This window comes from Mastomys coucha, unplaced genomic scaffold (genome assembly GCF_008632895.1).
Source record: "Mastomys coucha isolate ucsf_1 unplaced genomic scaffold, UCSF_Mcou_1 pScaffold11, whole genome shotgun sequence".
Lineage (NCBI taxonomy): Eukaryota > Metazoa > Chordata > Mammalia > Rodentia > Muridae > Mastomys > Mastomys coucha.
Window position 1 is genome coordinate 11,018,279 of NW_022196893.1, and position 15,250 is coordinate 11,033,528.

At 50.0% G+C, this 15,250-nt stretch overlaps 3 protein-coding genes across 3 annotated transcripts in view; 2 read left to right on the top strand and 1 right to left on the bottom strand.

Moving 5' to 3' along the window:
• Mief1 (mitochondrial elongation factor 1) overlaps positions 1–3,295 on the top strand; it is an 18,432-nt gene extending 15,137 nt beyond the window's left edge. The window contains exons 6-7 of the mRNA XM_031359458.1: positions 2,813–2,930; positions 3,137–3,295. Coding sequence (XP_031215318.1) covers positions 2,813–2,930; positions 3,137–3,295 — 277 coding nt within the window. The remainder of the gene's footprint in view (positions 1–2,812; positions 2,931–3,136) is intronic.
• Atf4 (activating transcription factor 4) lies at positions 2,433–4,780 on the top strand. The gene is made up of 3 exons (XM_031349752.1): positions 2,433–2,930; positions 3,461–3,778; positions 3,880–4,780. The coding sequence occupies exons 2-3, from the start codon at positions 3,553–3,555 to the stop codon at positions 4,707–4,709; spliced, it is 1,056 nt and encodes a 351-aa protein (XP_031205612.1). The 5' UTR covers positions 2,433–2,930; positions 3,461–3,552; the 3' UTR covers positions 4,710–4,780.
• A 3,330-nt stretch (positions 4,781–8,110) lies between these two features.
• Positions 8,111–11,477, bottom strand: Rps19bp1 (ribosomal protein S19 binding protein 1). Its single transcript, XM_031358122.1, has 4 exons — positions 11,360–11,477; positions 11,117–11,251; positions 8,801–8,898; positions 8,111–8,604 (listed from the first exon to the last, which is right to left on the bottom strand). Exons 1-4 carry the CDS (start codon positions 11,409–11,411, stop codon positions 8,458–8,460), a joined length of 432 nt encoding a protein of 143 aa, XP_031213982.1. The 5' UTR covers positions 11,412–11,477; the 3' UTR covers positions 8,111–8,457.
• Between the last annotated feature and the right edge of the window lie 3,773 nt (positions 11,478–15,250).

Consider the following 15,250-nt stretch of genomic DNA (forward strand, 5'->3'; position numbering starts at 1 on the left):
TAAGTTCTCTATTTAACTGCAGGTGGGGGTGAAGTGGACGTTAACTTTTATTTTGATCACCTTGTAGTTTTTAAACCCTTGGTCCCTGGGGCCAGGTCCACAACTTGCCTTCCAGTCACTTGCCTGCCCTTCTGTGGTGGTCTTTGTGTTAAGCTGGTAGAATGGAATCAGTCACTAATCTTTGTGTCCTGTCTTGGCTGGGTCCATATAGGAGCAGCTTAGCTCTAAGGCCCAGAGAGCCTTTATTCCTCTCTTTCCCTGAAGGAGAGAAATTGAACTGGTGAAAACAGTGTCTTCTGCAGCATGGGAAGAAGAAAATAAAAATCTCCTTTCCAACAACTCTGCTCTGTGTGTGTGTGCTATCAGGTATTTTCTTACATGGGTGCTAGGAGTAGGATGGGGAAAAGAAGCCACCAGACATTCTCCTGGGATCTCTGTAGTGTCAAATCAGGGTCAATGTTTTTAAACTTCTGTATGACCAACCTGTATGGTCAGAAGCCTTTGTTAGAGCTGAGGAAAAACAAAACAAAACATTTCCATGACTGGTTAAGCAAGCTTTATTTAGACTGGCTGGCCAGGCAGCCCCTCACTGGCGTTGGAGGGCCTATATGGGAAAGCATTAGGGTTAATAGGAAACAACTGTTGGGATAATTGGCTGTTAGCACCCGAACAGAAGAGTTGGGGACTCAAGGCTGCCTGCAGGGGCAGATACATGTGATAGGAAACAGCTGCCAGGATAATTGGCTGTTAGAAAGGAGGCCAGAAAAAGAAGGGAAGCTTATGCCATGCGAAAGGTTTCTGGGGAGGCACATTTTTGTATGCAAAAGGCAGTCATAGCCAGGCGGTGGTGGCGCATGACTTTAATCCCAGCACTTGGGAGGCAGAGACAGGCGGATTTCTGAGTTCGAGGGCAGCCTGGTCTACAGAGTGAGTACCAGGACAACCAGGGCTACACAGAGGAACCCTGTCTCGAAAAACAAAAACAAAAAAACAAAAAAACAACAAAAAAAAAGGCAGTCATGTATCACAGATTCAGGAATTTAGCAAAGCAAAGGGGTGGGCATACATCTTGGGGTTACAAATTTAGTATAGGTTAAAAAACATGGTTTGCAGAATACTTTATGCTTAGGGGACCGAAACTTGTAAGGGATGTCTGCTTAACAATGGAACAGTGTGGCTCCTGTTTTGGTTTCCAGAGCAAAGGGAGGACATAGTTATCCTTTTATTGCCTTTGCTTAGAAAGACTAGGTAACTTCTGTATGTGTGCACATGCACTCGTGACTTCTTTGGTGATAAAAACCTCTCATGTAGACCTTGTGCTTTATGGTGGTTTATAGTTGCTTTAGTCTCAGTAAATAATAATAAAGGGTCCTCTGAGGAAGGAGGATGAGTCATGGAGTTAGGGACCTGGGAATTAGGTTTGAATTAATAAATAGCAATCAATAGTCATACAATCAAGGATGACCTTGAACTATGGTACCCGAGTACTAGGATTGTGTGTACTAGAGTGCATGGCTTGCAAATAATCACTGAGCAGTAAGTGGCAGGCACTGTGCCAGTTGAGTGTAATGTGTGGGTCACTTGAACAGATTTGTAGGCTGGAGTTGGAGAGAGCCTTTCAGCGCTTCCCAAGTAGCAACCTTTATGGTGAGTTAGCCTTGACCAGTACTTGGGGCTCCCAACCACTTAAGCGGCAGGCTCACTCATCAGGATGACTTCTCGGGAAGGTTATACCTTGAAGTTTTAAGACTTGAGAGTTAACCTGAGCTACCCTAGGGCTTGAGAGCCAACTGAATAAAACCTGATCTTAAGGGAACTGACCCTACACAAACCAGCAGTGAGCATCTCTATGCTGGGAAGGAGGATGGGCATGTTTTAGAGTAGGTTAGATCTGAGGTTAGGCATATTTTCCTGGGGTTCAGAGGAAAGACGCAGAGCTAGAGGAACCGGAATAGTTCCCAATAAGGCCCCAACATGAACGCCCTGCCTCAAAGTGCGGTTCCAGGACGGACAGAAAGCTGAACGCTTGGAACCACGTAACTCCGGAGGGCCTTTCCACAGGCCTGAAGCCTGAAGCCTGCTCATTCAGCTCTCAGAACAAATACAGGGAAAGAGGCCTTCCAGCCCAAAGGTCGCGCCTGGAAAGCTGTTTGCTCCGTGCTGGACCAAAGCTGCCCAGGAGTGATGCGAGAGAGAGCGACTACATCAGGGTCACCTCTGACAAGGTGTGAGAGAGTGGCGCCCGGAACCTCTGGTGGCTCCTCCCTCCACACGCAGACCCGCGCCTCCTAGGAGCGCCCAGGTTCAGAGCCAATAGAAACTTGAGGTTTAGATGACTCGTCACGCCTGGGCCAATCATCTCGACGCGCGCTCCAATGGCGTCTCGCGTGATAATCAGGCAGCTTCGGCTTTGACCGTCACAGCTTTGGCTAGGTGTCTCTCCCCGCCCTGTAAGACGCCGGAAGTTCGGTACGGAGCGATCCCTCCGCACTCCGGAACGTGGTTTCGGCTGGTCGTAAACCTATAAAGTAGTGCCCTCTTCTCCTCTTATGGGGCCCTCAGGAGAATCTGTAACGCCACAGTTATTCCCCGAGCACAGCGGGGAAGGGTCGGGGCGAGCTAGGGCGTCGCTGGGGCGCGGTTAGGTGGAAGCTGCGGCAGGGTCACGTGACCACGGTGGGAGGATACGTGGTGTGCTGCGTCCCTCGCCGAGCCTATAAAGGGCGGGTCTAGGGCGTGCCGCCGCCATTTCTTCCTGCTCTCTGCATTTTGTTTAGTCCGTCGGTGTTCCCGCCCTCTTCCCCTCCCGCAGGGCTTGCGGCCACCATGGCGTATTAGAGGCAGCAGTGCCTGCGGCAGCGTTGGCCTTTGCAGCGGCGGCAGCAGCACCAGGCTCTGCAGCGGCAACCCCCACCGGCTTAAGCCATGGCGTGAGTATCGGGCGGGCTGCGCAGGGTGGGTGCTTTGCGGTGCTTGGGTGCGGCCTGGGCGCGTTGGCCAGAGTACACGCTTTTTTACGAGCGGCCGGACGCGTCGGCCTTGTTTGCGTGGCCCCGAAACGCCGGCGCTCACGGGCAGGGTTGGGCGGAGTTGTTGTGTCTAAAACGCTGCTGCTTCCCCTTTCGTCGTCTTCTAGTTTAATCACCTCGAGCTCGCCGGGTTGCCCGTGTCATCCTGCGAACGTGGCGAGGCCAAGATGGCGGTGGGGCGGGGGTGTGAGTCACGGGGGCGGGGCGCGACGGCCTTGGCCGTATTAGGACGCGAGGACAAGCTGCTTCCTCTAGGTGGCCGGTGAAGCAAAGCTAAGCCTCCATCTTGTGCAACCCGAGCTGGCCAGGGCTTGGGTAGCTTACACAATGGCCTTGGGCCCACGTGCTCTCCCTTTAGAAGCTTCTGGGATTTGGCCACCCAGCACCTTAGATAGAAAGATGATTGGACTTGCTTTTGGATCCCTATTCAGGCTCTTCACGAAATCCAGCAGCAGCGTTGCTGTAACGGACAAAGATACCTTCGAGTTAAGCACATTCCTCGATTCCAGCAAAGCCCCACAACATGACCGAGATGAGCTTCCTGAACAGCGAAGTGTTGGCGGGGGACTTGATGTCCCCCTTCGACCAGTCGGGTTTGGGGGCTGAAGAAAGCCTAGGTCTCTTAGATGACTATCTGGAGGTGGCCAAGCACTTCAAACCGCATGGGTTCTCCAGCGACAAGGCTAAGGCGGGCTCCTCGGAATGGCTGGCTATGGATGGGTTGGTCAGTGCCTCAGACACCGGCAAGGGTAAGTGGGACAGCTGTTCCAGTTTGTGGGTCTGGTGTTCTGATGGCTTTCTGCATCCTGTCTATGACGTAAGCCGTTCACTCCTGAATTTCTTTTCCCAGAGGATGCCTTTTCCGGGACAGATTGGATGTTGGAGAAAATGGATCTGAAAGAATTTGACTTCGATGCTCTGTTTCGAATGGATGACCTGGAAACCATGCCAGATGAGCTTTTGGCCACGTTGGATGACACATGTGATCTTTTTGCCCCTCTAGTCCAAGAGACTAATAAGGAGCCCCCTCAGACAGTGAACCCAATTGGCCATCTCCCAGAAAGTGTAATAAAAATCGACCAGGTTGCCCCCTTTACATTCTTGCAGCCTCTTCCCTGTTCCCCAGGGGTTCTGTCTTCCACTCCAGATCATTCCTTTAGTTTAGAGCTAGGCAGTGAAGTTGACATCTCTGAAGGAGACAGGAAGCCTGACTCTGCTGCTTATATTACTCTAACACCTCAGTGTGTGAAGGAGGAAGACACTCCCTCTGACAATGACAGTGGCATTTGTATGAGCCCTGAGTCCTACCTGGGCTCTCCCCAGCATAGCCCGTCCACCTCCAGGGCCCTACCAGACAATCTGCCTTCTCCAGGTGTTCCCCGAGGGTCTCCTCGACCCAAACCTTATGACCCACCTGGAGTTAGTTTGACAGCTAAAGTGAAGACTGAGAAGTTGGATAAGAAGCTGAAAAAGATGGAGCAAAACAAGACAGCAGCCACTAGGTACCGCCAGAAGAAAAGGGCTGAGCAGGAAGCTCTCACTGGCGAGTGTAAAGAGCTAGAAAAAAAGAATGAGGCTCTGAAAGAGAAGGCAGATTCTCTGGCTAAAGAGATCCAGTATCTAAAAGATCTGATAGAAGAGGTACGTAAGGCCAGGGAGAAGAAGAGTTCCTTAGGGTAGTCGGTGCTTGTGCTTGTACATAGTCTTATGATGCTGTGTTTGCTGTAATAAATTATTTTGTAGTGAAAGTACCTGTATGGGTTTTCTGTGTCATTTCCTGTAGTAGACTTACTGTGTGGAAGGTCCTGGGTTGGATACAATAGCTACCTGGGTATATAACAGGTCTGATCTGAGTGAGCTGTTTAGTTCATGAGGAGGGAGCTCTGGGTTAACAACCTGAATTGCACCTGTTCTACTGGCTTTTTGCCAGATACCTGCCTTGTCAGTAGATGAGGTACTGTCCTTGAGCACACAAGAGGATTAGGTTTCTCTTAGGCTTAAACTGCTACTGCCTCTGACAGATGCTGAGGCGAGTGGCAGTGTAACTAAGCTGTGGCAGGCTCTGTCTACAGAGGTGAGAATGAGGAAGAAATGTAGGCAGAAAGCTGGGATGGGAACCTAATCTGGAATAACTATGGGATCCACCTAAACTCTGGCCAAGAGTGGAGGAAGTGGTAGAAACACTTGGACTTTGTTTATACTCTGGGCTGTGATCTCTCAAAAAAGGAGAAAAATGATACACAAAAGCATTAGCTGGTTACACTTCAGTGAGGGGATGGCAGCTTCTGAGGCATAGACTGCCTTCCCCTCATCAGCACAGTTGTTTTTAAGCCTCACTTAATTTACTGCAGATCCCTTCCAAGGTGAGATAAAAAGCCTACCATCACCCTCAACATTGATGCATTTGGCCAAGGGGCAGCTTAATCCAGCCTGGGGACCTGGTAGTGGGAGGAAGGGCCTAAAAGAAGAGGGAGGGGGACAGAAACAGGTGGAGGATCTTGGAGACAACTATGGCTGCTCCTTCTATGTAGAGGTAACCCACTTCAGTCCCTCCAGACCTCCCTGGCAGTGCTCTAGGGTTTCACAAAACCCAGGTTGCTCTTGAACTTGATATGCCCCCAAGGATGACCTTGAACTGTTGCCCCTCTGACCTCCACTTTCCAAGTGCTGGGATTATAGATGTGTCACCACACCTGATCTGTTAGGTGCAGCCTGGGATGTGCATTATAAAAGAGACCCAAAGAGTCAGCTAAGATCTAGCCACCCTGACCATGGTGACTTACAGCCCTTGGCAGGTATTGACAAAAGGCTGCAAGTGCTGTTGGCTCCCTTTTGGCCAGCTCAGACTGGAGCTGTTAGCTGGCAGAGAACGCCCTTCAGCTTTCCTACCACTCACTGGTGATTGCTCACCATCCACTAGGAACTATCAGGGATGCAAACTGAACACAAGATGAACAGCTCAGCGTTTGGGAAACTTTCCTTCTTGTAAGGGAGACAGAAGTACAACAAAGATGGGCTGGCAGACTGGGTGGAGGACCTGCTCTGGGAGGAGTATGCTGGGGGCAGGGAACAAGGTGGGGCCTGGGCGTGGGTAGGATGATACAGCAGCAGCCCCACTTCTGCAGCAGGCCTTTTGGCTCACCCTTGTTACGCAAGCAGAAGCTAGGCTGTGTTGGCCAGTGAGATGGGTGTAGAAGAACCAGTTTAGGAGTTAAGTCTCTGCAATGAGACCCAAGTGCAGAGTACCTCCCAGGCAGTCTACAGGATGGGCTGGGGATCTTGGTCACAGTGGATGGCAGGTAAATGCTCAAACCAGTACCTAGTGACATCTTCAGAAATAGATGAGCTCAGGTTGTGGGAATCGAAGAGCAGACTGCTGGACCTCTTGCCTAGGCCTTTAAGAATGGGGAACCTGACCAGCTCCAATTGCACCTTTAACTAAGCCTGCCCCACCCCACAAGCAAGACCACTCTAGGCCAGGCTGATGTCTTGGTGGCTGGCCCTGAGTCCCCAAGACCACCAGTAGCTGTCCTGCTCTATTCTATGCAGCTCCCTAGACTCACAGAGGACCAGGCTGTTGTGGATGGCCCAGTCCACAGCAGAAACCACAGGGGGTGGACCGCAGCTCACCCAAGTCCAGATCACCAAATTTTTAAATTGGCCTAAATGTTTGAGTCTTTGCATCTCCTTGGGATGCCTTAGTCGGGGTAGGCTTTTCTTTGCTGGACCCCGATGACCTGAATGTAACAACTAGTGTTCTTTTATCGGGCTGCTGGTTGGTAAGGCTTGGGATAACGGTCAGCACACCATCTTTTCATTCTCAGCAGCTAAGAGGAGGCCTTACACCAGGAAAGGTACAGGATCTCTTGCTTGCATCCTCTAGGTGGCCATGTGACCAAAGCTGTGTGCTCCCTAGAAAGGGACCCTAGAGAATAAGCATTGAGCTGTTCGCTAAGCATCTTATTTGAGGAGGAAATGAGTCCCCAAGGCCACCTGAATCTGCTCCCCTGAAGGTTAGCAAAACCCAGTGAGCAGGCAGAAGGGGTGGAAGATTTGAGACAGACTTTTTGTTTTTTTGTTTTTTGTTTTTCAAGACAGGGTTTCTCTGTGTAGCCCTGGCTGTCCTGGAACTCACTCTGTAGACCAGGCTGGCCTCGAACTCAGAAATCCGCCTGCCTCTGCCTCCCAAGTGCTGGGATTAAAGGTATGCGCCACCACCATCTGGCTGCGGTGGAGGATTTGAAGACTAGCACCTATGTCCCTTTGAACACCCCATGTCACCCCATGAGAGCTGTGGAGGGCCCAACAGGCAGAGGTCACCTGGAGGCAGGATCCATGCTCATTCTGCTCTGCTGTAGGTAGTTCTGTGTCCCATTTGAGATCCAATGCTGCTTAGAGGCAAACAAGAGTGGCTTGGAGCAGGGACAGTGAACCCTGTTCTCTTACTGAGGACAAAGCCTTGTCTTGTCAGGGCCCATTAGGGAACTGACCAATTGTCACTGAGCAGAGAATGGAGGAAGCAGGCTCAGGGGAGATGGCTGTGTGAAGGCTACCAATGGTCTCCTTAGGAATGCATCCACCTGCACTGAAGGTACCTGGTCCTTGTGACAGGTCACCTCTTCCCCTGCTGCTCACGCTGTTCTCCCCAAGTGTGCTCATTCCACGTGATCTTCCTTTTGCCGCCTGTGTCTGGCACTGCGTTGCTGTTTGCCTGAGGGGGCACAACCGTAGCTTCCACTGCTGTTGTTTGGGTATAGACTTAATGTAAACCTGCTTGCTGAGGACCCCTGAAACCATGACCTATGACCCGATACCAATGACATAAGATTTTCTGCTCTCTACTGGTGCCATAGCAGAAACTCTGGCAGGGTGGAGGCAACACCACCTCTCGACTCCCAGATCTTTCTGCCCACTTCCTGGGCAACTCTAGCAGCTGCAGTGATCATGCCCAGAGAGGAGGCCCTCCCTGGTAGAAAGAAGGCATTTATGCTGGGCTGAGGCTGGGGACTTTAACATGGAGACCTTAGATCCACACTGAGATGGGAGACACACTGTAACACACACACACACAAACTTGAATCCACATTTGCCCAAACTCACATTTATTTGAACTTCCAGCTCCTTGAGGTGTGGTCTGAGCTGGCCAAGTACCTGGCCCTGTTTTACAACAAAATAGCCCTCCTTTTCTGGTAGGATGCTGATGGCTCTGCCAAACCAGAAGTCCGCTTCAGTTTGAGGGGAAATTTGCTGCAGAGCTTGCAGTCTGTTCCAGCGTCCCTGGGATAGCAGCATATGGCTTCCTGAGCCAGGCTAGATTTGCACTGCCACCTGCTGGTCTCCCTTGGCACAGCACTGCAGGGACACAGGACAGCAGAGGTTCGGCAGTCAAAGGTTAGTGCCTTTTGTCCCCACCATTCCTCCAGGAAGTCTAGCTGCCAAAATATTCCCTCTGGAACTTCTGGAAGTCTTCTTCAGTGAACACAGTGCCCTCAGCCGCCTTCTTCTTCTTCTTCTCGGTCTTCGTCTTGGCCACTCGCCGATCGCAGGCTTTTCGGCCTTGGTTCTGTTGCAGAATCTGGAAAGGTTCGGAGCAAGGGCACAGGACATCCATTTTTGGAAGCACAGATGGAAACCTTTGAGACTACAGGGATTAAGGCTCAGGGCAGGGCTGGACTAACTCCAAACTGTATTCAGGGCTGAGAATCACATGGATTCTAAAGATCAGCCTCCATTATCACCCCAGGTTCCTACAGCTCGCACCCTAGACAAACCTGCTGGGTCGCAGACTCTGGCACGGTGCTTCTCATGCTGGTCATAAACCTCAGATTTGCTTTGAGGTGGTCTCGACACTGCCGTTTCTGGTACTCAGCTGTCGGTGGCAAGCAGGGCATGTCATTTCAGACTCATTGTACCTTAGAAACCTTCTGGGTCCCTTCCCCTGCCAAAGGCCCCACTGTCCTTTCCCTAAAAGGGAATATTTCAACAGCCTAGTCTCTTTTTAACCAAATCTACACTTCCCATAGGTCCTGTCTGCTGCAAATCCCACAGACCCTATTGGATAGCTTTCGGTTAGTCATGTGACTGTGTCTTAAGCCAGGCATTCTGGTATGCACCTGTGATCCCAGTACTGGTGAGGCAGGAACACTGCTCCTACCTACACAGCCAGTTCAGAAAGGATTATATTTAAAAACAGCGTAACAAAAAATCCACCACCACCACCAAATAACACAAGGTCTACCCTGAGCATAGCACGCAGGACACACAGGCTTTGTTTTCATTTCTACAGGAAAAGAACTGACAGGCCCAGTAACAAACATTGTAGAGGGTATCCATTTTTTTCTCAGGGGTTGGGGGCAGAGTCTCACTCTGGCTGGCCTCTGCCTCCTGAGTACTGGGATTAAAGGCGCGCACCAACACCATGCCTGGCTAATGTCCTGCCATTCCTACCTACCCATTATATACTAGGCTGTGGACTGGCCACAGAGACCACAGAAAATCCAGGGTCAGGGTGGGAGATTAGTCCTGTGTCTTGAGGAGCACCTACCTCAGGAGAGGAGTGAAGGGAACCCCAATAACTGGGCAGGGAGGCACCTCGACATGAGCTCGTGCAAACCACTAGTGTCTGCACCTGCCTCCTAGCTACACCTCTGCTCATGGTGTTTCCTCTTCAACTTCGAACCTTTCAATAAGGACTCAGGCTGGGTGTGGTGGTGCACACCTACCACCCTAGCATTTAGGAAGCTGAAGTAGAAAGACTGATTTAAGGTCATGGCTAGCCTGTGCTACATATTGAGGTCCAGGACAGCCTGAGCCAACCCCCCTCCCTAAACTGGGAGAAACAAACAATGAAACCCAAATACCTCAACTCCTTTCATAGAGCCCATAGAGTCAAAGAAGAAAGTAGTGGACCACCCTGTGCCCCTTCTCAAGTCTGGAGGTCTCACTAACTTTGTGCCACACCCCTAACATGCTCTACTGGAAACAAGGCGTCTGCTTTGCAGACCATTCGCCAGTAAAGCACATCAACTCACATGTGCTCTCCCTGCTGTGACGGAGGAAGGCATTACCACCCCGGGCAGAGCACATTAAGAGCAACAGCATGGGAACACAGCCTGGCTTCCACTGGCACCACCTGGCCAGGTGCCTGTTTCTATAACTGTAAAGTGGGGGAAGAGAACTGCTCATCTCACAGGGCTGCTTGAGGGCCAAATGAGTTAACACTTCAGGGTTCCGAGGGGTTAGACAACTGGCCGAGTCCTTCATTTCTTTATGGGTGAGTGTCTGTGGAGTCAGAAAAGGGTATCTAATCCCCCGACCTGGAGTTACAAGGAACCGTGAGTAGCCATGTGGGTTTCTGAGGACCCCAGGTCCTCTGCAGAGCAAATGCTCTTAACCATTGAGCCAGTCCTCTATCCCTGATTGATACTCCATCTTGACTCCTGCTCATGACATATTACCCGTTAGCCTTCTTTCTTCCAAGTTCTCAAGCTTTCTGGCTAAAGTGACCGTTCTTTTCACCTGGCAGCTCTCACGCTTTCTCAGGGCTCAGCCTTAACGTTGCTTCCACTTTGGCTTGTTAATTTGATTCTCCCTTGGGGCACTGTAGGGCCTTTTACCTCGAAAGCCTCACACACTTGGCAAAAACCTGCACACTAGTTTTGAGACTTTCTGATGCTTCTCTCTCTACTAGGGCTAGAGCTCTCAAGCACTTGGATCTCGAGTTTATTTGCCTCCATGATCAGGTCTTGCCTTGAACTCACCGTGTAGTCAGCAAAGACAGAGAGCTTCTGACCACCCTCCTGCCTCTACCTCCCAAGTGCAGGGATTACAGGTGTGTGTCACCACTCCCAGGTCTTTCCCTCTTTATCTCATCCGGATAACAGCTACATTGCAGATAGCGGCAAAGAGACACAGCGGAGAGCCCAGACTTGGGAATTAGATTGCTTGGGTTCGAAACCTGTCCCCCACGATCTTTAACATTCTTCTTGCCTTTTCCTGGTTGAGTCTAGGGTAATGTTTGGACCCCCCGACTCGAAGGCGCCGCCCCCAATCCTGAGAAGCACTCGCAGTCTTCTTTCCCAACTCACCTAGTGCGGACTTGGGCACCTTTCCCTTCGCTGAGTTCCGTAGTTTCAGGGCCTGGGAGGCCTTGGCTCTCGCCCTCCGGGTCCGCCTCACCGGAGTCCCGCTAGCCTTGACCTGGCCGGGGACCGCACGAGGAGCTATAGGGAAAGGCAGCGAAGGACCGAGTTGGAGGATGCGCTTTCCCTTCCCACCCGCCCAGTCGGCCCTCCTGCATAGCGCGACGTCGCAGGACCAGCCCTGCTCACCCTCGGACGCCGCCAGAAGCTCCAAGCCCCGCCGTACCAACGCCGCCGACATGTTTCCGGGCCCCGCCCACACGCTGCGAGTTACTTCCGCCCTGGCGGTGTTCGCTCCTCGGCGGAAACTGGAGCCGGAACCCAGGGTTCCGCAGCGAGCGGAAGTGCTCCCTTGAACGCAGGCTCAATGGCTTTCCTCTAGCCCCAGAGGAGCGGGGAACTGGGGGCGTGTCCAAGACGCATAAGCCACAGTTGTTCAATTTCTAAGCAACAGGCTGTGTGGGCAAGCTCGACTTCTAGCCTTCCGGGTCAGTTCTGTCCAGGGACCAAGTATTGAATAGACTGAGTTCCTGCAAAAGAAGTGGTTCTTTTAGACAAGGACACAGCCCAGGCTGTTCTTGAACTCGATTGTAGCTGAGGATGACTTTGAACTCCTGATCCTTATCTCTCTGCCTCCCAAGGGCCGGAATTACAGACCTAGGTCACTTTGCCAGACTTGGGATTACAGACCTAAGCCACTTTGCCAAGCTCAAACAATTTTTCATGAACCTCAAAGCAATACACCGGTCCTGTGCACGATGAGAATCATTAAAGACATTTATCAAGGAGGTTAGGTGTCGCACTTTGTACTCCTACTACTAGGGAGACTGAACAGTGAGTTCCAGGCCAACTTGGCCTACATAGCATGACCCTGTCTCAAACAAACAAACAAACAAACAAACAAACAAAGAACAAAACCAAACCAAACCAAAAGAAAAACCCAAATAAAAACCAAAAATCCCCCAAAACAAAACAAAGAAATAATAACACTTGCAAACATGCAAAATAAAGTGCTTTGTTTTGAAAAATACAGTTATTTGTTGCAAAATACTATTTATGTTGTTAAGCAATGAGTTGGTTAAGTGAATCAGTAAATACTGCTGGGCATAGTGATATGACACTTAGAATACCAGCACTTGGGAAGCTGAGGCAGCAGAATGGCAAGTTTCAGGTCAGCTTGGATCACATAGCTGCATTCCAAATTCTATACCAGTCTGGGTTACATATAATAATAAGAGCTAGGATGTATTAATAGCTTGGTGGTAGAATGCTTGGATTTAATCCCTAGTATTGAAAAAGAAAGGTCAGTTTTTAGTCTGATAAATCAATAAATATTACAGTCAGTATTACACATAGATGTAAATATTCTATTGATAAATATTACACATAAATGTTCTTTGGTTACATGAGCTTTTGTTTTTGTTTTTAATTTAAAAAAAATATATATGGACTTTTGCCTGCATGTATGTCTGTGCACCACAGGGCTACCTGCTGCCTGTGGAGGCCAGAAGTAAGCATCAGATCCCCTGGAAAGGTGTTACATACTGGGACCTGGAGAGATGGCTCAGTGGTTAAGAGCAATGGCTGCTCTTCCTGAGGACCTGTCTTAGTTAGGGCTTTACTGCTGTGAACATGACCTGACCAAGGCAAGTCTTAGAAAGGACAACATTTAATTGGGGCTGGCTTACAGGTTCAAAGGTTCAGCCCAGTATTGAGAGATTAAAATTAAGTTTTCAAGCTGTACTGTGGGAACTTAGCCATTGGTTAGACTCAGCGGGAGGCCAGTTCCCAAGAACCCAGAAACAAGGGAACTTAGACGACCTGGCCTGAGAACCCAGAAACAACCTGGTCCAAAACAATTGCCAGGTGGCTAGCCCACTTCTGGACCCTAGCACGAGCCAGCACCAATAAGAAACCACCCTGTACCTTCCCCTTACCCCAGTCTTCTCTTTTGTCTCAGCAACTGCACAGAAGTAAAAAGCTGCCTAAGACCTTGCTTGGAGCCAGACTCCTCTACCCCTGCGAGGGATATGAGTCTCACCCCAGCTAGCTGGAATAAAAAGCCTCTTGCAGATTGCATCAAGTCCGTGTCTTGGTGGTGTGTGGGGTCGTCGCTCCCAGGAATCTCACAGTATCCTCAAGGTGGGAATATGGAAGCATGGAAGCCGGCATGGTGCAGGCAGAGCTGAGAGTTCTACATCTTCATCTGAAGGCTGCTAGTTGAAGACTGGCTTCCAGGTAGCTAGGGTGAGGGTCTTAAGTCTGCATCTACAGTGATACACCTACTCCAACAAGGCCACACCTTCTAATCCTGCCACTCCCTGTATACGCCTGATGGCATATACAAACCATCACAGGACCTGAGTTCGATTCCCAGCAACCATATGTGGCTCACAACCATCTATAATGGGATCCCATGTCCTCTTCTGGTGTGAAGACAGCAACAGTGTATTCAAATATTTAAAAATAAATAAATCTTTTTTTTTTTTCGAGACAGGGTTTCTCTGTGTAGCCCTGGCTGTCCTGGAACTCACTCTGTAGACCAGGCTGGACTCGAACTCAGAAATCTGCCTGCCTCTGCCTCCCAAGTGCTGGGATTAAAGGTGCGCCACCACCGCCTGGCAAATAAATCCTTTTTTTAAAAAAAGGAGTTACAGACTGATATGAGACATAGTGTAGGTGCTAGGAACAGAACCCAGGTCTGTTGGAAGAGCATCTAGTGCTCTTAATCCTTGAGGCTTCTCTTCAGCCCTGAATTTTTCTTTTAAAGATTTATTATTATATGTAAGTACACTGTAGCTGTCTTCTGACACATGAGAAGAGGGTGTCAGATCTCATTACAGATGGTTGTAAGCCACCATGTTGTTGCTGGGATTTGAACACAGGACCTTCAGAAGAGCAGTCGATGCTCTTAATGCTGAGCCATCTTTCTAACCCAGGCCTGAATTTTTAAGAGTGAAAAGGGCTTATTACACCAAAAAGGTTGAGAATCTCTAGTCTAGAAGTGTCTCTACTTTGGTGTGTTTTTACAGTGCTGGTGATCAAATGCAGAGACTCTTGAGTGCCAGACAAGATTTCCAATCTCCTAACTCAGAAGAAATTATCTTTTGCAGTGAGGAGAAACCCTGCCTGGTTTATTTCACTCATGGAGGCTCCTAACCAGCACCTGGTATGTGGGAGCCACGAAGCGCTAGCCCGTCTGTGAATGGGGAGTGAAAATGGACATCTGGACTCACTGGACCAACAGGTACTGAGGGTTTTGCATACCTGACACTATAGAATGTGGACACAAAGAGACGGCCGATTCTCCCTGGACAACCCTCATCGTCAAAACTCTACTAACGAGTCCAGAAGAGAGACACTTGTAATAACAAATAACAAATGCTAACAGGATACAAGTTCCCGTTGTGTTCCACATGCGTAAACTCCAGTCACTGGGGTAGGTATTGTTTGTCCAAAACTTCTTGAGGAAGGCATTCAATTCCTGTGTGGCTGTCCACATTGCAACCATGTGACCATTAGGTGGCGCTGCAGGACAGCTTTCTTTGGCTTCCTGGTCCACTGCTTAAGTCTGAGTGGATGAATGGATGTGTGAGGTTCAGTGCTCTGGATTGGCTCCCTGCTACGTCAGTGATGAAGTCTTCCCACTGGTCTTGTCTGGATGGAGAAACTGAGGCAGAAGCAACAAGATAGAGGCTAGGTCTCTTTCCAGAAAAATGTGCCAGAGCAGCTGGATGCCTACTGGTGTGGAGACTGCTGAGGGCCATGTGACCCTAGGCAAATCCATAGCGAAGAGCACGTTGGTTTCCCATTTGTTAAACAGACCTTGGAAGCAGCTTCCTTACAAGGTAGCCACCTGGGATCAATGGAGCAATGCTCCTGAAGCACCTTAAGGGGAGGGGGTACTGCCTGGAACTGGTTGGGGGGCAACATTGCAGGCATAGCCCGTGCTGGCATTCTGCATCCTCCTACTCTGGCATGGTGGACAGGACAGCTGCAGGGGGCTTGACACCCATGGGCGCTTGCCTCCTGCTATGTTTGTCCCCAACTCTTTTTTGTTGTTGTTGTTGTTGTTGTTGT

Bases quoted from the DNA above. Each gene is read 5' to 3' on its own strand.
- Rps19bp1 (XM_031358122.1), bottom strand. From the start codon at position 11,411: ATGTCGGCGGCGTTGGTACGGCGGGGCTTGGAGCTTCTGGCGGCGTCC. The intron at 11,252-11,359 runs GTGAGCAGGGCT...CTTTCCCTATAG, and splicing joins GCTTCTGGCGGCGTCCGAGG to CTCCTCGTGCGGTCCCCGGC. The intron at 8,899-11,116 runs GTGAGTTGGGAA...TGCCACCGACAG, and splicing joins GGTGCCCAAGTCCGCACTAG to CTGAGTACCAGAAACGGCAG.
- Atf4 (XM_031349752.1), top strand. From the start codon at position 3,553: ATGACCGAGATGAGCTTCCTGAACAGCGAAGTGTTGGCGGGGGACTTG. The intron at 3,779-3,879 runs GTAAGTGGGACA...TTCTTTTCCCAG, and splicing joins TGCCTCAGACACCGGCAAGG to AGGATGCCTTTTCCGGGACA.